At 39.1% G+C, this 22,166-nt stretch overlaps 1 protein-coding gene across 2 annotated transcripts in view; it reads left to right on the forward strand.

Moving 5' to 3' along the window:
- Positions 1–22,166, forward strand: part of PDE7B (phosphodiesterase 7B) — a 263,815-nt gene that overhangs the window by 227,635 nt on the left and 14,014 nt on the right. For both annotated transcript variants that reach the window (XM_036415211.2, XM_036415212.2), the window contains 6 exons: positions 186–249; positions 1,996–2,091; positions 4,131–4,231; positions 5,842–5,973; positions 17,677–17,768; positions 20,197–20,341. In XM_036415211.2, the coding sequence (XP_036271104.1) occupies positions 186–249; positions 1,996–2,091; positions 4,131–4,231; positions 5,842–5,973; positions 17,677–17,768; positions 20,197–20,341 (630 nt within the window). The remainder of the gene's footprint in view (positions 1–185; positions 250–1,995; positions 2,092–4,130; positions 4,232–5,841; positions 5,974–17,676; positions 17,769–20,196; positions 20,342–22,166) is intronic.

The raw sequence follows: 22,166 nt of genomic DNA on the forward strand, positions 1-22,166 counted from the left end.
ACCTGTCCCTTTAACACTACGTGATTAGCCAATAGAGTAAGATTTATTTTACCACAAACCAGTTGTAGATTGATAGTAGAATGCTACTATATTTTCAGTCTTAATTGTTTAATCCACTGTGTCTCAAAGTGAATATTTGAGTTTCCAATGTGATTCATTTGAGTGGTTTTTTGTTTGCCTTTCAGCATATGCTCTCCAAAGTGGGAATGTGGGATTTTGACATTTTCTTGTTTGATCGCTTGACAAATGGTAAGTCACCAGAAAGAATTCACACTAAAATATACACCATAAATGGGATTAATTTCATGAAAACAATACTTATTTTTAAACATTGATAATCCTTTTTCCCTCTTTCCCCACTTTCATAAGTCTCCAGCCACTCAAGGAGGACCAGGGCAAAGAAAATTACTGCCAAAAAAGAATAAGGAATAAATTCGGCCTTAGAGTCTTAAAACAGTTTCCTTCTGGCCTTGATGATCCCAAAGGAATTAGGAAAGCACAGATGAGGTTCTGTCCTTGCAGAATATTTTGGCTCTATCCAAAGGGAGGAAGTTCATTGTTAGCCAATGAATATTAGAAACTGCTCATCTATCTGATCAGTCCTGCAAGGCAGGTATTTGTGCACTTTCAATAAGTGCGTCAAACCTGCCCTATAGCTTGGTATTGTCCAGATACGTTTGACATCTTCAGAAGAAAACAATTGCTGAGGATAGAGTGGAAAAGCTTAGGCTACAGCTGAAAGGAAAGTAAATATTCTCATTGGTTTCGCTTTTAAAATTTTTGTGCCTAAAAGGCTTCCTTTAAGAAAATAATGAAATCCTATTATATTTCCATCTACCTATTCAACAAATGATGGTAAGCTTAAAGAGCCAATGAAAACATCCCATTTAATGCCAACTTTCTTCTGTCCCACCATCTACCAAACTTGTGATTTGTCATTGCAACTTGTTTTCTTGTCATTCTATTACTTGACAAAAAACATATAGTGGAAAGAGTACAGCCTCAAACCATAAAACTGAGTTTTACACTGTGGAAAGCTAACTAGGCCACATAGGGATGGATTCCATAATTTTTTATCTCCCTTTGCTCAAATCATCTGAGAAATTGGTACCAGTTAATGAAATTAACTGTGACCCAAAGAACATGTTCAATGGTACTTATTCAAAAGAGATTCTACTCATGACTCATAGACATATGAAAAGAGCATATCTCAATTAGCGATTTGGTAAGATGCCACAGCTCTTTAAAGGAGGATTCAAAGAACCACACATATATAAGCAGTAAGAAACACATGAATTTATAAATAGCTGTAAAACTGGAAGGAGGAAATTAATTATATTTCTGTCTGAATGATTTCATTTGCATGTAAATGGACAAGAGTTGCTTGAAATACTATCAGTTATCTACAACTTGATAGTTGTGAAGTAGCCCAAAAACAATGAAAGTTGCAGAAACACTTAGAATGAGGTACCCTGGAAGAGTATTCTTAGGCAACACATAGTTTTTATTTAAGATGTCCAGTCATCTTCTTGGCCCATTTCACAATCTTTCATAAACTCTAGGATACTTTTAAAATTCAAAATCATGATTCTTTAATAAGTAATATTCCTTGAATATTTACATGTTTTTGTAGCTTCAAATTTGCATCTTTGCCAGCTTGAGTTATAAAATGTCTCAAGGTTAAGTATAATCTTGACTGATTCCTAAGTAGGCCAATTCCTTATATAACTCCTTATAACTCTTAATATTGCTAATAATTCATTGCTTTTGGTGTACGGAGATGATCTGAACTAATTTTCTTTGTACAATAAGAGAAACTTAAGACCAGATCATAGTAATAATATCCTTTATACTTGAATAATTTCAAGTTTAAAGAGGAAAATAAATGATCCTATTAGAAACCTTTCATCACAGAAACTGTGGATCCTATTGTCGATCTTGATAATTTAATGGTAATGAAAACGAGTTAAAAAACTGGTGACTGTTTTCCTCCAGGAAACAGCCTGGTAACGCTGCTGTGCCACCTCTTCAACACCCATGGACTCATTCACCATTTCAAGTTAGATATGGTGACCTTACACAGGTTTTTAGGTAAGTCTTTTTTTTCTTTCATATTTCTACCTCCTTTCCCGTGAATAATATCAGTCCACAATAAACTTGCAGGAATCCTAGCATGGTAGATGAAGACTTCAAATTAATCTCAAATTATCTAATCTTAATTTTAAAGTATGGTTTACCCATTTAAATCACTGGGGGGAAAATGTTTATTTGGTTAGTTATGTTTACAGTACATAAAGGCTATATAGAGAAAAACCAATAAGAGCAGGTACCTGTTGAAGAAGTTACTGATTTATTCACATATCAACAAAATTCTAATAAGGCATGCCTCAAAGAATCCCAATCTGGACATGAGTTATTGACTATTTTCAATAGACATTTGTTTTTAGTAATAAGAACTACCATTTATGTAGTGGTATGTCATTTCTAATCATTTCAACAACCTGGCAAGTTGGGCATTATCACCACCACTTGGCCCACAGGTAAGAAGGAGTACAAAGTGGTATTGTACCTTGCTCAAGGTCAACAACTTATAATTGGCAGAGCCTCAATCTAAATCCAGGCTCTCTGACTTGAAAGACCACCATCTTTCCCCTTAACGCTACCACCGCTCTCTGTCCAGAACAGCCCCAGTTCTTATTCGACTTTACGTGCATCCTTATTTATCGGCCAGTGAATTATCTAGGGCACATTTTTAATCACCATATGACTTTCTGCTGCCACTTAGCATGTTTCTGGCTTCTGTGCTTTGAATTTGAAAGCTGACTTGATGCCATCAAGAGTAAAATAACAGTGAAAATGATAGCAACAGTAGCAGCAACCAGGCTTATCTGGCGCTTACATATGCAGGGAACTCGTCTAAGGACTTGCATGTATTAACACTTGAAATCCTTACCATAGCCCTTTGAGATTGGAGCTATTGTTACCCCCATTTTATAGAGAAGGAAACTGAGGGTCCTTGTGGTTAAGTAACTTGCCTGATACAAATAATAATGATAGAGGCAGAATTCAAATATAAGTGTAAAATAAACCTGCTGAATAAAAGGTATACATGGCACAACAGAAATGTTTGAAAGCAGCCACAACATGAATCAGTTTCAGAAATACAAATAAACTCAGGCGATTAAAATTAGATTGCTTGAGCAAAGTAATGGCCATGAATAAGGCCAAATAGTTTTAATCTGTCTAGAGAAGGAGAATACAGACACTTTAGACATGTGTATGCACCCAGAGAACATGTAAAAAAAATGCAAAAATTTGATGACAAAAATAACACCAGAATCCAGAGCCAAACTCACAGCATGGGCTGACAAAATATGACCACACTTGCAAACCTGGATATTCTATACACACTGACTATATTGCATCCTAAGCATTGCCTTGGTCATTAGCTGAAGCAGGCTAGTGGCTTCTCTAAATATAGCAAATTTAAATTGCCTTGCTTATGTCTCTACTTGATTCCAAGAGCACTCTGGTCCTTAGATTGGAAGGGCATGAAAGATGATAACTACTCTGAATGAGGTAGAAATAAAGCCAAGGAGTTCTCAGTAGGATCAACACAGTGCATTGAAAATCTGCCTAAAGAAGCCTCAGATTTGCTGTGGTCCATATTTATTACTGGTAGATCCATCTTTGGATCTCAGGAGTCCGATGCTACCTACTAGAGCTGTTTAAAAGGAAACCTCTTTTATGGCATATTATTCATAAATGGCAGCAAAATTAAATAATTAAACTGTAGTGTGAAGTAAAGTTGTCCGTTTCCTACATATTTATTTTTCCTATGAATGAAAGCCTTCATGAGTGCCAGGGAGGGGTGATTAATGAAGGTGGTGAGGATTCCCAAAGGCCTCACAAATCCTTTTAACCTTCCCCCATCTGCTTTGCCTTACTCCTTCTTGCCACTAAAAGCAGCTCAGTAGAACTGCGAAACTCCCAGCCTGTGTTCATTTTTTTTAAAATCCCTCGGGTGCACATTTTGGAGGCACTAATATTTTAAGCAAAAGGGACTCTCAATAAATCTGAGGTCTTCCTGTTTTGGTTTCCAATGACTGAGTTATCTGTTTACCTCCTAGTCATGGTTCAAGAAGATTATCACAGCCAAAACCCGTATCACAATGCTGTCCATGCAGCCGATGTCACCCAGGCCATGCACTGCTACCTGAAGGAGCCAAAGGTAAGGTCTGACCCAGCTGCCTCCTCAGCCATCTGGAAATGCCAAGTAAACTACTTGCTGGGTTCTGAATCACCTAACATATCAGAATAACTGTTGTGGGCCATTTATAACTCAAATACAAATTGTTTATATTCCAGTCCCAATATCAGCTCTGAAAATCACGCAATTATTCATGAAAGAGGATGTAAATTTTCTGATGTTTCCTTTCATAACTTGTATGAAAGGCTGCATTGGGACAAAAAAAATCCTCCCCATGATAGTCTGCATTTTATGTCTTCAACAGTCCTAGAAAATAGCAGTTTTGCCTTGAATCTTTGCTACAAATGGTACCAGCACTGACAATTGCTGGGAAAGGTTTCCAACCTCATGGTTATTGATGGAAACATAGAATCAAAACTCCCCAAGGCTCAAACTCCACTTCCTACGAAGGCAACTGAATATCCTGATTCAGGCCCAAGAAAATGAGTGAATGTCACAGTCCTCTTAGCAAGCATACTCTGATGTGATCAACCAATCCAAAATTTAAAACATGATAATAGTGCTTGTTACTAAAACCTGAGTCATTTCTTAGTCATATACAGTTGGTATAACATAGAGGATGAATTTTCTTAAGGTTTTTAAAAATAAAATCCCAGTCCAAAACTCTGTTCAGTTCAATCAGTTTTAACATCAACCACCAACTATGCAGACGCCAGAAAAACATTCCCAAGACAAAACTGGGTAGATGTCTTATCAGTATAAAATAGCCTGAAGACATTAAAGGCTCTCTTTTTTTAATCTCTAGGTAGCCTGAAAGTTATATATTTAAAGTTAATGTTAGATTCCCATTCCTCTGCTTATTTTTCTAGCTAAGAGAGAGAGAGAGAGAGAGAGAGAGAGAGAGAGAGAGAGAGAGAGATTCTCACACACCCACATACTCCACTATTACACATTGAATAAATATGCAAATTTTGCAATTCATTTTTTAATATGTTTTTATTGATTTCAGAAAGAGGAAGGGAGGGGGATAGAGAGAAAGACTGACGAGAGAGAAACATTGATTGGCTGCCTCCTGCCAATTCCCTATTGGGGATCGAGCCCACAACCCAGGCATGTGCCCTAACCAGGAATCAAACCAGGCAACCTCCTGGTGCGTGGGCTGGGCATTCAGCCCATGCTGAATTTCATATTCAAAGGATGGCAATGATATAGTGGATGGTTGAAATATGCAATTTATTTTTTTTATGTGTCCATCATTTTGGTTTTAACAATTCACTTCATTTGTAGTTTTCTCTGGAGCAAGGCTGCTTTCAGGCTCTGACTTCTCTCTGCCCACAGACAGGCAACAACACTGCAACAACAAAGAGAAACAGAGTGGCAGTAAGAAATGGAGGGGGGGTACCTGAATGCTCTACGGCAATTTGAATTGCTCAGTTAGTTTCCTCACAGTCCTTCCTTTTCCTTGCAATTCATGTGACTCACCTCACCGACTGCTTCAGAGGTAAAAGTCTGGAGGATGAAAGGCCTGGACAATTTTGAGATGCTTCATTCAGTATGAGTTAGCCAAAACAAATGGTAACCCGTTTGTGAAAACATCCCCTTTGACCTCCCAATTTCATTTTTTTTAACAGCTCGCCAGCTTCCTTACACCCCTGGACATCATGCTTGGACTGTTGGCTGCAGCAGCCCACGATGTTGACCACCCAGGAGTGAACCAGCCGTTTTTGATCAAAACTAACCACCATCTTGCCAACCTATATCAGGTAAGAGGGCTCAACACTGGTCCAGGCACAGTATGGCCAACTGCCTTAGACTAGATCCAATCCTGGAGCCTGGATCTCACCCTTGGAGATGGCTTCATTCAGGGTCAGCCACAACGATGACCACAGCCAAAGAGCATGGATTTGAAATAGGTCCAGGATATCCCCTTTTAATTTTAACTAGTTAAAAGGATCAAATTAGTTTACAAGGATATACAAGGAATTCAATTTGCTCTGAAGCAGATTTGAAATTATTAGAAGTCAAGCAGGATCCCTACTCTCTGATAGTCTGAGAATATCTGTGTCCCTGGAAATTATCTCATATACCATGGCCAGTTGAAGCTAGTGCTTGTAGGACTTCTATAAATGGTATTGCTCAAGTGCAACCCTAATTCAGATTTACGTTTCTAGGGCCATTTCTGTATTTTATAGACCTGTGAGTAAGAAGTATTTTATCAAAGACAATAGACATTGTTAAAAAAAAAAAAAATAGTTCAGCAGCATGAGAAGATTGGCCAAGAGAATTTTCACCCATGATATTGTTTCACATATTAAGCCATATGTCATAAATGAATTATCCCCATAATTTTCAACAGGATTATTTGGAGACCTTTGGTTGTCATTCACAAAATCATTACATACAAGAAAATTATTGATCTCAATTTTAGTAGACCTTTCGGGAAAAAAATTTAGTGCTGAAAGAACTCCTGACAGATCCCCCCCATAAAACAGCTTCTTTCTACAAGATGTTGCAGCTTAAGAATTCATTTATTTCCAACAAAGCACAAAAGGCACATTTTCAAAAGCCTTTCTCCATCCAGTTGATTCGCTTTGGGCATAAGGAGAAACTAGTATTCCAAGGTTCCACCTGGTATGTATTTCAGCACTGGGCTTCCCTGGGCTGTCAGCCAGCACCTGGAGCTGGGATAGATATGGTCATATAGAGGGGACAGGATGACAGAACTAAGAAAGTCTTTTGATGATAAACTAAAAAATTAAAAGAAAAGAAAGAAAGGGAGAGAGGGAGGGAGGAAAGGAGGAAAGAAGGAAGGAAGGAAGGAAGGAAGGAAGGAAGGAAGGAAGGAAGGAAGGAAGGAAGGAAGGAAGGAAGGAAGGAAGGAAGGAAGGAAAGGAGGGAGGGAGGGAGGGAGGGAGGGAGGGAGGGAGGGAGGGAAGGAGGGAGGGAGGGAGGGAGGGAGGGAGGGAGGGAGGGAGAAAGGGAGGGAGGGGAATCAATCAATGTAATTGGTTACTTAATCTATTCCCAAATAATCTAAATGCTTATATAATTCCAATTTCTCATCATCAAGTAAATTATATCAATGGGAGTTTGAGAGTATTATTGCTATTGGGCAATTTATACATAAAAATTAGATTCATCATACTGTACTTTGGCATGTAGTAACTATATATAAGACACATAATGAATTCACATTTAGATAGAAGTCAGAAATAAAGCAGACATTAAAGACATAAAAAACAAGAAAGTAAGTATAGAATTTCATCAATAATAAAGAATTAAGTACTCACTGCTAATTAACAAAAATTGATTCTCAAAAACAAGATACTCCAATCTATCCTTTTTAGATATTAAAAAATGTTCTCCAAAATGGATTCCTTATCCAAACCTTTGAAGTACAAATAGTTTAAGTAATTTTTATTAACATTCCAATACAAGCAAATTTTCCAGCCTTTTCAATACAACATATAGTTATGTATATTTTTCATCAGCAACTATTGCCTATATTGCCTATATAGGATCTAGACATACAAACATGAATAACATATAATCTCTGCCCTAAAACATTTGTTCATACTCAGATGTGCAAAAATCCAAGAAAATTTAATCACACTTTGAAAAAGCTTTTTTAAAAAAGTCTTTGAAAAGTAAATGCCTGTGTTGTTCTTTGCATCCAAAGATATTACTATAATAAAGTGAGCTATTATTTTTTTCTAATAGTGAATTTATCAGCATCTAATCTTTGATAGAAAAGAAAAGGGTACTTTAGACAATGTCCAGAGAAAAATTGGGATACAGGGCTCAAAACCACATTCAAGACAGTATCTTCATCAGTATCCTGCTCGATTGGTCTTAGAATCTCTTGGAGGCTAGAGATCTATGTCTTTATGTTATAAAAGCATGATGAATGCAAGCCAGTATTATAAAATTACTTCCAATATGAAACTTTTTATCAGCCCAATGAGATTTCAATTCTGCCCCCAAAACTGATACTGCCTTTAATATTTGGCTATATACCATTGTTGACTACCTGAAGGAACTCGCAAAAGATAAATTCCCTGTTAAAATCAGTTGTAAAAAGTATGTAACTGACCTTTATTCAACACTCACTATAATTCCAATGCTGTGCTAAATGCTTCTTATGTATTATAATATTTAATCTTCACAGTAGCCCAGTTAGTTGGGTATTATTATCATACCTGTTTTATAGAAAGGTTAAAATAAACAGCTAATTAATGACAAAGCTAGGATTAGAACTCAATCTTTTGTCTCCAGAGCAGAAGTGCCTACACACTATGCACACTGCCTCTAAAACTTACATACATTACCTACTGTGTGCAGGAAACTAAGAGCTCTCCCCTAAGTCATCCTATTACAGGTAGGGAGACAAGAAGATTAGATATCAGTGGCTTAAAGCAGGAGATTTTGCTAAGTCCTCTATAATAGACAGTGAGAGAGTGTAGTTGGAAGGTAGTAATTGATTCTGCAGATAGTTTCTGAAAGAAAAAAAAACTCATGGAGAATGCATGGTGTAAACTGGGCCTTGAAGCATGTATAACATTTTAAGTAACATTTTGGAGGTCATTGAGAAACAGCACAGTCTGGTGTACTTTTGTGATTAAAACCCACAACTCCATAATAACTGGAAATGGACTGTCCCCATGGCCTTAGCTGAGCATTGTCCTGCCATGAACACACCCTACTCTCAGATCAGTGTCTGATAAATTCCCTGTAGATTAGCTGTACCGAAAAGGACCTGGGTCAGAAAATCCCCACACTGCGTAAACTGTAGACGAGGAACTGGCATAGGTCTCCAGGTTTTCAATTTCAAGAGGAAAAATCATGGTACATAACATATAAGCTGAGTGAGACCATTAACAACACGTGATATTTTTTTAAATGTTAGAACTGTAGCCTTTTAACCTACCAAGGGTCTGTGGTTGAAACATGAACTTTTAGGAAGTTACATGCAGATTTTGAGTATGTATCTATGCATATTTTTTAGGGAGAGGACCCATCACTAAGACTCATATTTTAAAATGAATTCTAGATTCAGCCGAAACCGGTTTGGCTCAATGGATAGAGCGTCGGCTTGGGGACTGAAGGGTCCCGGGTTCGATTCTGGTCAAGGGCATGTACCTTGGTTGCGGGCATATCCCCAGTAGGGAGTGTGCAAGAGGCAGCTGATTGATGACTCTCTCTCATCGATGTTTCTAACTCTCTATCTCTCTCCCTTCCTCTCTGTACAAAATCAATAAAAATATATTTTAAAAAAATAAAAAATAAATAAATAAATAAATAAAAATGAATTCTAGATTCAGAAAACATTAAGAACCATGGTAATGAAGGAAAATATATTTATGTACACACACTACATATATTATACAATATATTGTGAAATTATACAGGAACATGCACTCACATTTGGTTAACAAAAATACAATAGAAAGGATGTGCTGGGAATTATGTGGCTTTGAGAACACCCTGTGCGTGATTACTACAATCCACATTTACTATAAATGAGATAAAATGAAAGGACTTCCTCCCCCTCCTTTTGTTGGCTATGTTCTTTTAGTTCGGATACCTAAGATTGTTACAAAATGCCTAGCCTGTGTTTATGCCCTGAGACAAAGAGAGAGCCAGGGCAGCTGGATAAAGGCTGGGTCTAGGGTCTCTCTCCTATTGTCTGTGTCTGGGCTGGACTCACTAGCTGAACTTTCAACCCAAGTTCAAGTCAAGACATTTCCACCTAGCACCTCTCTCATCAGAGTGGAAACAGTCCAGGTGTCCATGGTGGGACTGAGAGGGAAAGAGCAGATGAAAGCTAGAACCCATAATTTATCTTCTGTCCCTCTACCCTGCAACCCCACACATTGGGCAAAGTGAGCATTAAATCAGATATGGTATTATTACCACTGCAAAAGAAATCACTTTTAGTTTCATTTAAAATTGAATTCCCTTTGATGGAGTCCAACTATGTATGAACTAAAGACAGAGCAACCTAATGAATAAAGTAATAATTAACTGCTGCATAAAACTTCATATTTATTACATTTTAAACTGTCTTGCTGAAATTTATAATCATTTCCTTAGTCACTTATCACAAACACTTGGAGGAGGTCAGCATATTTTTAACCACTTTTTATTATTTTGATGACTCTGAACCGTAAATATGGAGCTGACAGAACCAGAAGTGTTTTTTCCACCTGGTCCTATGGCCTCTTCTCAAACAAGCAACCACCAAGGTGATATGTAACCTCACGATTCCTGCAGTAGCAAAGGTGTTTGGGCAAATGTTGTGAAAATATTAAGAAGGAGACTCAAATTTGATTTTCTGCTTAGTGAAGTTTCTGCTGTTCATGGTGAGGTAGCTGGTACGTGGCATGTCCGTGGCCCTGATCCGAACACGGGCCCGCCCCTTGGACAGCAGTGGATGTCCAGGCTCCTTGAGCAGAGGTGTGGGCAGGTGTAGGTCAGACAAAAGAGCGATATCTTCAAACAGGCGGTAAACGTAGCAGTGCCGCAGTTTCTCCAAAGGCGAAGGTCTTATTCCTCTGAGACCTCCTGGGCTGGGATTTGTGCAGCATTGCCAAGGAGACCACTTGGCTTGTTAAGGGAGAGCTCAGCCACTTCATTATCTCCTGGAGTCTTGCTTCTGTTTCATGAGCAATTAAAAAGGAAAACAGACTATGTTCATGTTGTTTTTCTTCCCATAATCTCTGGTTTAAAAGAGTAATTAACTCTGACTCCCTTTGAACACCAGACTCAGTTTAGCAACATCATCCTGTGTATTTTAATCAAAGAAAGTGTCCAATAAATAGCCTGGGAGGTAGGAGGAGATTGGGGGGGGGGGGGGGCCCACGGGACAGGGAAGGGACAAAAGTTTCAAGCCGCCTTGTACAATAGCAAACCTGCTCTGCCAGGTTTCCTTTGACAAATAGAAATTAAATTTGATTTAATTTTAACCTGTATTGGTGGTTTACTAAATGCCAGCTATGTTATTATTGGGGAAACAGAAGGGTTGTTTTGTTCTTAGAGTAGATAGTACTTAAAAACTCAGACACAAAGAAAAAGAAAGGTTTTGCTATAGGGGATTTAAGGGTTTTATTTATTCCAAATTAAAGTTCTAATAGGTTTTGTGACACAAGGGTGGTTATTCACTGTTTCAGCTTTAAAAGTCAAGATTATTCTTAAAACTGCAAATATGAAGAGTTTGCAACACTAGAACAAACCTTCTCTGGGATAATGTGAAATTGTTGGGGGGATACTCTTAAAGGTAGACAGATGTGGTACCCTAGGTGGGAGTCCAAAACAGTTCCAGATTTCCACAGAACGGTATCATCGCATCCTATGCTCAGGTATCCATGAGCATTTCTGATAATTTTCTCCTTTCATTCACCCCTACCTTTTATGATATTGTTCTCTGAGCCACTATGAAAGCAGGTGGGCCTACTGGAGCAGAGTGGGAGACAGGTAACTCTGGCTATTCCCTGTGAGACACCTGTACAATCCAACATGCTCACCCCAGCCTCTCCCCTAGTGCAGGACACCCAACATCATTGTCTTGTCTACATTCAGGCTGGCCTGGCTCCCACTGTTCCTTGGCTGAAGCTCAAATCTGACCCATAGATGCTCACTTAAAATCCCACTACCCTCAGGATTAAATCTAAATGTCAGCACAATTTACAGATCCTGTTTTGATCTGACCCTGTTATACTTTCCAGCTTCACTTGCCGTCATTACTCAACTATGCCTCTGTGCATCATTCCATCTGAACTTCTCTCTAAGTCCCGAACATATCACCCTTTCCCTTTTTCCTTCAACAAATGTTCGAGTGCTTAACACATGCCGGGTTCTGGGAATACAGGAGATGAACAGAACAAATAAAAATCCCTGCTTCCCACTAGGGGAAACAGAAAATAGCTAAGAAAGTATGTAGTATATTAGATAGGGTTCCTCTTACTTACAACAGAAGTTCCTCAAACTTCTCATAAATAGATGCATCTCTAATACATTTTTATTCTTCAATATGTGCTCTTTCTTCTGCCTATTTTAATGAAATATATTCCCTCTTCATGGCCTAAACTCTTTGCTAACTCACTTATTCCTTCTATCTCAACTTGGACATATCTTCCTCCTGAAAGATATTTCTTTCAACATCCATCTTCCATGTCCCTCATATGCAATCTCACAGCCCTCTATTTCTTCCTCTATCACAGTGTTTTATCTCAAACCTGCCACTGTTTGTCTCAATGTCCACATCCCCATAGTCTGCAAGCTCCTGGACACCCACTTAACCCTGCTATATCCTCAGCATCCAACAGGTTTCTGGTGTCCAGTGAACGCTGTGGGATGGTGGGAAGTTTGTTGGATAAGTAGGTGTGTAGATGGATGGACCCATGAACACACTGGACACATGTAGCAAGGAACTCAGAAACCAGTGTAGAAACATGACAGGCAAAAGGACTAGCACACAGATCAGGGAGACCATGGAGCCAAGACATGCACCCCCACTGTCCACTTAGTAGCTGCTCCTGCTGCTTGTAACATTCTTGCTACCCTACAGCAGGGTCCAACAAAGAATGAGAAGCATTGATTGAAAATTTCTTTATAATTATTTTCTTACTTTATATCTTATTAGAGGCCCAATGCATAAAATCCATGCAAGAGTAGGCCTTTCTTCCCCCAGCTGCCAGCACCAGTTCCCCTCTGGTACCTGGGACCCAGGCTTCCCTCCAGCCCCAGCTTCATCCGGAATGACTTCTGGTCTAATTAGCATATTACCCTCTTATTATTATAGATAATTGACAAATCTATCTGATATATGTTATTTCTGGAGTCATTTACCTGTTCCTAATTGCCTATGGATGAGTAGTAGGAGAGTGCTTATTGCTATAATTTTTAAATCTCTTAGGCTTTTATACTTAAGTCTAAGGATTTCATAACAAAAGATCCCAAGTCTGGCTTCTATCAGCTATTGACCAAAGTTTCAACAGGACTCTTTTTCTTTTAGCAGTTACTTAAACTTTTGCAGCTACTGGACTTTCAGGTTTTGGAAATTATTTATTCAGTATCCACTCAACAAATATTTACTTTTTAAATGGCACTGTGCCACATGCTGGCACAAAGATGAATAAGATATGCTCCCTGCTCTCCATGGCAATTATGTATGGCAGCCGGTCTCGACAAGGCCTGTGTGCCCGTGGGGATACTTGAAGACTTCCTAAGGGGCCTGGGCATGAATAGTGCTGACAGAACCCGTTTTCAGGTCCTTAAACTGACCTGCCAGGAATGTGCTTGTAAGGCAGTCAAGCCAGTCCTATTTTTCCATCCTTTCCCAATCACCCTGTCCCCACTTCACAAGACAAAGCTCTTACCAATGGTGCAGGTTGCATATTGCTCCGGTTGTACCAATATCACATACTACCTCCGTGTGAGAAAAAAACAAAGGAACAATGAAAATATTAAAGGAAGTCTCCTATGACTGAGGCACTATAACTCTCCCAAACTTCTCATAAATAGATGCATCTCTAATACATTTTTATTCTTAAGCAAATTATTTTTTCACATTTGTAATATAAGTGTATTTTGATAGTTAGTTACAAATACTTAGAGACTGAGGTTAGGAAAATTTGTTTAGTTAAAATTTCAATGCATATACTTATTTTTGTTGCAGAAAAATGTGATAGGGTGACAATAAAATAATAGAATGTATTATTTTACTACATAAAATAAAATTCTATGGGGACATAGAGTGGAAATATAAATTCTAGAGGGAAAAGAATCCATTTATAATTTTTGACTTAAAGAAAAATTATTCATGTGTGTCTTTTTTCTATGGGTGATGAATGGGCATTAAGTGCCATTGGTTTTTAGATTCCCTTAGATATATTTAATGTATAAAAGAATGTTATGACTTTACATTAAAATTCAATATTTACAAATATGCAGAACATTACATCTTTTGTTACCATGGAAATTTGTGATTTTAGGTACCAATACTTTCAGCAATAAAGGTTGTGTTTTTTTTTTCAAATAAATAAGAGAAAATATTTTATATAATGAAGTATAGAAAAACAGCTAAAAATAATAATAAATAATAAAATAAAAGAAAGAAAGAAGTATAGGGAAAGCATAGTTTTTAAAAATTATTTTCAAGAGTAAATAAACCTGTGCAGATCACTGACACATGAGAGCAAGGCCAGTGAACAAAGTTGTTACAAGGACTTTTAGGCACTGGGATAGAAAGAAGCTTGAATTGGGGTGTGGAACTAATAGAAGAGGGAGCTGTCAGTTCTCTTTGGAGAACCAAGAAGGTCTTTCCTAACAAATGGTAATGGTTTGTCTCAGAAAAAAGAAAAAAGAAAAAAGAAATGTGACCCAGCTGGTGTGGCTCAGTGGGTGAGCATCAGCCCAGGAACCTATGAAGTCAGTGAACTCCTGGGGGCGGCAATTTTGTCATTAATCATTGGATCCCCTGTGCCTGCCATAGCACCTGGCATAATAGTAGCACTCAATACATATTAATTTATGTTTCAACCATTGATTAGGGACACAGTAGGAAATTCTGTCAAATAAACAAGCCACATTCTGACAGCTTAGGAGTGTGGACTGAAGGAAGCCCTGCAATGACAGAAACGGGTAGACATAAGTGATGTCATGTTCGAAGAACCAACTACCTCATACTCAGGTCTCAGAGACTGATTGGGTGTGAGGACTGAGTGTGACTAGAAGATGAGTTCTCCCTCAATACAACCTAAATCTACTCAACTCATAACATTCAAACTACAGGGTTTTTCACAATGAAACCAAATTTGGAGGGAAATATTCCAAGTTGGGTTTACAGACTAACATCTAATTAAAACAAGCAACCATGAACTTTTAAAGCATCGACTATACATTATTTTTGGAGGAGTAAGCATCACTACAAGCATTCTTCAGTTTGTAAATGTCAGGCTTCTGAATGTTTGGATGTGGCCCCACAGAGAAAATTCTTGGGAGGCAGCAAGAGGTGTGTGCAAAGCTTAGGTCCTGACAACTGGCAGGCCTGTGTTTAAGGCCTTCCTCAGCACTCACTAGCTATGCAAACTCTTGGTGAAACCTGAAACTACATTGCCTTTAAGTCAATGATGAAAATAGTAGAGTTATGTAGAGATTAAATGAGATCATGTAAACTGGGTGCTTCATAATTGTTAGTTCCGCTTCCCTTCTTTTCTTATTCTCTGGGATCCACTGACGTACCCCTACTTCCAACACAGTTCTAGCCAAAACATACTTTTATTTATAGTGGCTGCCCCCAGAAATGTTCTGTTTATAATCGAGTGCGCCATTGTCTTTCATTCTGTGCCAGCTTCCAGGCCCACTCCATTTCTTTCCATCTCCCTGGTGCTCATCTCCAAATATGGTTTCGCCCGCAAATTTCCAAGTACCCTTTTATTCTGTCTTTGGGAAGATTATTAATGAAGACGTTAAATCACGCTGACATAAATAACAATGCTTAAAGCAAGCCTTCAGACACTTTTGTCCTACTCATCAGAGATATGGTGTCATTTATCATCAGGTCTTGTTACAGTTTTCCAGCCCATTGAAAAACTCACATGAAGACACTCGTTTCACTTGAATTTGTCTTGCAAGTGACCGCTCATGAGTTACGGAATTATATGTCACCCCAAGATAGCACATCTGTTACATCACACTAACCTATCACTCTCTTCTCTCATAAATCTTGACAGTCAAAACAAATTAGTCTAGCATGTTATTTCTAATAAACAGTCTCTTTTGTTGTGTGTGGCTCATGCCCAAAAGGAGATAATAGACCAGTTGATAAAAGTAACAAAATCTCATCACCGGTTCCAACATAGTCAAGTGATAAATAACAAATAATGACTCTTTGGCAAGGAGAGGAATGAATAGCAATAAAACAGCCCATACAGAAGGTCAGTATCAGACTCTGCCTCATGGAACTAAATTCTGCAAAGTCCTGGAGAGAAATTGCCGTCTGGTTTCAGAACCAAATATAGTGTCAGTTTTCTTGAACTTGCTTTTTCCTAATAGATCCTTGACTGTGTTACACACAGAGGTTCTCTTTTCTCACTTCCTGAAAAAGTTCAACATTATATGGGTGGCTCCGTTACAGCAACGAGGGCATAATGATGGAATATTTCTTTCTCTCTCTCCATTTAGTATCCGTGTTGTTTTCTTTGCTTCTTTCCCCTCACCTTTTTCATTTCATTGTGGCACAATAACAGTATAAAATTTACCATGTTAACCACCTTAAGTGTGCATTTACATTGCTGTGCAGTCACCACCACCATCCCTCTCTAGAACTCTTTATAATTTGCAAAACTGAAGGTGCACCCATTAAAAAATAACTCCCTATTTCCCCAGCCCCTGGAACCACCATTTTTTCTATATTCATGAATTTAACTAGCGCTAGGTACCTCATCTAAGCAGAATCAGGTAATTTCTCCTCACTTTTAATGAGTGCTATCTTCCTGTATTTTTCTCAAAGTTTTATAACCTCCACTTGAGACAAAAGGGACAAGGAATACATGAACAAAGAAGGAAATAGAGCACAATGATTCCCAAGGGGCTAGATGAGTCCCATTCTACATATCAAGTCAGTGGTAAGGCCGTAATGTTTGCTAACTGAAATAAACCACTGGATTGTAAGAAATATTCATTATTTAAATAGTTAATGTTCAGACAAGCAGCATATTTAAGATAACAAGTAGGATCAAAGGAGAGACTGAACATAGTAAAGGTTCCTACAAGGAAAAGAATATCAAGATAATTGAACAAGGAAGCAATTGTAGATTCAAACTGAGAACTAATGGGCTAAGTGCCAAAGTACTAGGTCATAAAGATTACTGACAGAGCTGTTCCTATTGCAGTGGTTTCCAAACTTAGTGTGCATGAATATTAATCAGTACAAACCCACCTACCCAACACTGTATTGACTGGGACTCAGAAGTCCCAGTAGTATGTCATCAGCTTCCCAGGTGGTTTACGGAGAAGGTTTCTTATGTGCGTTGAGAAACAATGTGAGTGCAGTAGATCAAAGAGACTGAGTCTGCCTCTATTTGGTTGAGCAGTACAATCTTGGTGTATCTTATGCACAGAGCCCTATGGTATCCATTACTACCTATTTGTATCTGCTTCACTTTCTTTCTTCTACATTGAGTGTTGCCTGACCAAGCTAGCAAAAACAGTGGCTAAAGCAGAAGTGAATGACACTAGAAATAGAGCTTCGTTCAGTCCTCCACCGCAGGACCAGCAAGGGCCACTGTCCTGTCATCAGTGTTGCCTTAAGAATAGGCCCTGTGATTGTTTTTATTTTGTGTTGCTTTTTCAGTCTGCCTCTTTGTTATCAAAGAGGGAAAGTGCTGGCCTCGGGGAAGCTGTGTTCACCATGAAAGATCCGTAGGTAGCTTCTCTCTCGTTTATAGCTTTAATTTTCTCTCTAGAATATGTCTGTGCTGGAGAATCACCACTGGCGATCTACAATTGGCATGCTCCGAGAATCCAGGCTTCTTGCTCACTTGCCAAAGGAAATGACGTAAGTAGTGCAGAGATGAAACACACTGATGTCCACGCATTAGAGATAAGCCGCTTTCTCTAGGGCGCACTTGAGACCCCCCCTGGGTTAATGGCAAGGAGCCAGCTAGTTGTGCTTCCTGCCTGCACTCTGCATTGTCTGCCGGAGGAGATTCATGTCAGTTACGGCAACCCAGAAACCAGAGTCTCTCCGAGCTCTGAAAGGCCTTGGATGGTCTGTGACCCAACGTCAGGAAAAGGAGAATAAACAGCTCTCCCCTTTCACACTCTTCAGCATCAACACTCTGCTTTGCCAAATTCCTGTCTTTTATGTTAACAAAATCGTCCTCCTGTGTAGACCCAAATAATAAATGTTTATCAAAAAGGAACACAGGAGTTCTCAAGCTAGCTTTAAGACTAGTTCAATGAAGTTTGTTTCGTAATTGCCAGTCTCCATGAAAATAAAAGTCAGAATATTTTTTTTTCTCTAAAATATCTTTTGTTAAGTAACTGCGTTGGCCCCAGCAATTTTTTCTCCATCAATTTACGTATTTTAAACAGAATGGGAAATACTAGTTTCCTGGTCTGCTGTATTAGCCGGAGTATTCAGGCCGAGTCCTACTCAATCCAAGGCCAAGGCCCTTGCCTCACTGCACACGTGGCCCCAAGGTAGCTGCTGTACTGTCTCCCTAGGATAGCACAAATTCTGATCTGTGTAATTAAAATGCACAGAACCCAAGGTAGCTAAGAGAGAAGTAAATAAATAGACCTCAGTACCCTTCTTTCTGAAGGGCACACAGCTTAAGGTCAGTTTATGTCTCCCCATAACAGGCATTATGCTCTGGACTCCTTGGGTTTATTCCTGGCCATCTGATACTATCTCATGCTGTTTCCTAGCACCCAGAGGAATGTTGAATTTGCAGGAAGAACTTCAGTCCTGATAACTTTTTACTCCCAGAAACTAAAAAGCAGTCCTCATGCATGGGATCAAAGCTTGTGCCTTTCACTAAAACAACACATTGCAAAGATCAGGGAAATGCAAAAAGAACTACAAACTATTATAGAACAAGAAATCAAGTAAGAAGGAGATGAAATGGGAGGTTAGTAGCAGGGTCAGCTAAAGAAAGAAAGGAGAAGGGAGGGGAGAATGAGGACAGGAAAAAAACAAAACAAAAGGAAAAACAGAGAACTTGTCCAGACAATGCCCACATTAATTCTCTGTGTTTCCTAGTATTTCTTTCCTAAGATACTCCTATTCATCCGTATGGATTCCAAACAAAAGTACCACATTTTTTATTTATTTATGGAATCTTTTCTTTTGCTAAAAGGATAACTGGTATGCAATCATATATGTGAAAGGACTTTATAATGAAATTTATAATCATCATAATCATGATTATTCCTTCTATCCTTGTGTAAATGCTTTAAAATAATTTTTCTGATTTTGAAAGTAAAGGTTAACTGTACAAACTATGGAAAGTTCAGAAAAGAATTAGCTTACCCATAAATTTAAAAACTTATAGACTAAGCTACACTAAAAATTAAGACTTTATTTTACCAAAACACATCATTTTTAAAAAGTAGAAAGCCAGGCCATATTATGGAAGAAGATACTTGCAACACATAATTGCTAAATGACTACTATTGAAAAAATATTTTAAAACTCTCAGAATCAGTAAACCAAAGAGAGACAACACTATAGAATAATAGAAATTTTACAAAAGAAGAAATATCAATGGCAAATAAAGACATGAAAACATGTCCTACCTCATTAGTAATCAAGGAAATTCATATTAAAACTTTAAGGATTTGCATGACAACCCTCAGATTGACACTTTCATTTTATTTTCCAAAAATATCCCATTCTCTCTATACCATTTTTTATTAATATATTGTTTGCCCATCGATTTTTAATGGTGCCTTAACCACTATCATTTTTAAGTTCCAGTATCTCTTTCCAGCCTACCTGGGGTTTTTTTCCATCTATCAATCTTTCCATCCCACAGTACCAGTCACTACTATGTCTTCATTATTATTGTTATTATGCACTTTTCTTTCCCCATGAAAATCTGAATGTTTGAGCTTGTTTTGGCTCTATAAAAGCATAACCCAAACTCCTGTGACTCTGTGAAACTTTTTGTGTCCTCCTTAAAACATACATTTCAACTTGGCTTTCAGTTTGTCCACCCATGGGAGCTCTGAGAATGTATCAACTATTGCAACTTTGTTCACCCGGGTTTCCATCACTCTCCACAGTTCTTGGTCTGAGGGCAGAAGCGATGGTGGGTGAGAAATTCACTCTTGCTCTGTGAGGCACTGGAACTTTGTTTAATAAACAATATCAAAGGCAGGAATGGGATTGCAAGCCACCTGTTGATGACAGAATCAATCACCCTCCTCAAAAGGATTTTTCTCTGTGTGTGTTTTCTCTTTCATTCTTGTGGATGCAGACAGGATATTGAACAGCAACTGGGCTCCTTGATCTTGGCAACAGACATCAACCGGCAGAATGAATTTTTGACCAGATTGAAAGCTCACCTCCAAAATAAAGACTTAAGGCTGGAGGATGTACACGACAGGCACTTTCTGCTCCAGGTAAACAACAACAACAAAGCCAATATACTTGCTGGGTAGGGACACGATCAATCATGTTATCACCGAAGGAGTACCTTCCATGGTATACGTTAGAGCAGTGACCTACTTTGTTAAAAGCTTTGAGACACATGAAATTTTTTAAGTGGTTTCCAAGCAAGCAAAATCTGGGTTTCGTGTCAGTAAGTTGATAATATCTCACTCTTCCTTGTTTGGTAACTGCTTCACCACAAAGTCGCCACCCCTCTGGGCATTTGCACACAGTAAGAATCTACCACGTTCTGTTGCTTGACATAAAATTAACCACTGTGATACCTGTGCAGTTTTAATCGGCTGTTTCTGTAACACAAAGGTATATTATGTTAACTACGGCACCAATAAAAAATTAAGAAGCAAGTAGCCTGCCTTTACCTAAAACCTATTTAAATCAAGCCCTGCTTTACTTAAAGCCATTACTGCCTAAAGTCATATTTTCATCTGAGGCTCCAACATGTTTACCTAGTCTTAGCATTTTTATTTTTAGGCTCCAATAATTAAACCCTTTCTATGTCATGTCATCCTATGGCAAGAAGCCACTTGCAACCTGAGAAAAAGAGGAGATGTGGACGGCAGAAGTACAACTCTGAGTTGGTATCAAACCAGGGCCTTCTTCTTGATCTTCCATTTTCTTTTGTCTTCCTTTTTGGCACAAAAGACTGAATGGATGGACCCTGGACTCATCTAAATAAGCCAACTTAAACCATAGAGATGGCGCTGCAGGCGGCAGACTGAACTGTGCAGTGTTTTCTGCTCCAGGCCTCCATGCTGCCCCCTAGCTGTGCAAAGTGCCCCATCCTTCCCAGAAAAAAACGCTCTCCTCCCAGCTGCAACCCTGAATCTTCTTCCTTCTACCCAAATTAGTCTTCTCTTCCCTGAGTGCCACAGAGATCAACCAGGGTCTGATTTTAGAGACTGGAGGCAAGTTGTGAGTAGCTGAAAGATTTGGCCTGAGCACTTGTATTTCAAAGGGAAAGGTAGTTAACACACACAACACACACACAAAAAAATCCCTAAAGGGCAAAATTTGGAAGGGACTTCTGCCCCTTACCTACTCCAACATGTACTAGTGCCCCCATTAACCAAGAAATAGAGAAGCAACCAAATTTGCAATTTAATATAACCCAGGCTCTCCCAGAAATCAACACTGTTAGCAGCTCTATAATACCAGGGAACTGGGTCAAAAGAGACCTTACTGGTGGGCAAGACATTCCACAGGAGCGAGCCCATCTGGGCTGTGGTCTCTCTGCCGCTGGTGGTGAGGGGCAGAATCTACTTCTCTGGGAATTCAAGGTAATCCTCCTAGGATTAACGTCACTGAGAAAGTGACATCCCGGAGCCAGGCCAGTCTGAGGCAAGCCAAGAGGCCTTGATTTAGTTCTGCAAATAAAACACTCCTAGCTCGATATGACTTAGCTGCCTGGCCGGCAGTCTGAGCTTGCTCACACACACAGACACGAGGACATAAATGCAAACACACATCATTGAAGTGATGTATGTGGTTGGCCATTCTGGCCACTGTGAGAGTGAGGTCCAGATGATCTCACTTGCGCCTGGCTGGGGCCCCGGCGGCCTCCCTCCCTGACAGCGGTGGGGCGGCAGAAGGAACCTGGCCCTGGCTTTCCTTGGCCAGCACAGCCCACGTCTCCTCCAGAAAGCTCCGTGTCCTTGGATGGTGGCTCTTCTCTCCTTCTCACTGCTATAAAGTGGGGATTCTGAATGAAGGGTTTGTGTGCGGTGAAGAAGTGTTGTTTCCTGAAGAGACACATGAGGGAGGCCCTGAGTGGACACG

This window comes from Pipistrellus kuhlii, unplaced genomic scaffold, assembly GCF_014108245.1.
Source record: "Pipistrellus kuhlii isolate mPipKuh1 unplaced genomic scaffold, mPipKuh1.p scaffold_m20_p_5, whole genome shotgun sequence".
Classification (NCBI taxonomy): domain Eukaryota; kingdom Metazoa; phylum Chordata; class Mammalia; order Chiroptera; family Vespertilionidae; genus Pipistrellus; species Pipistrellus kuhlii.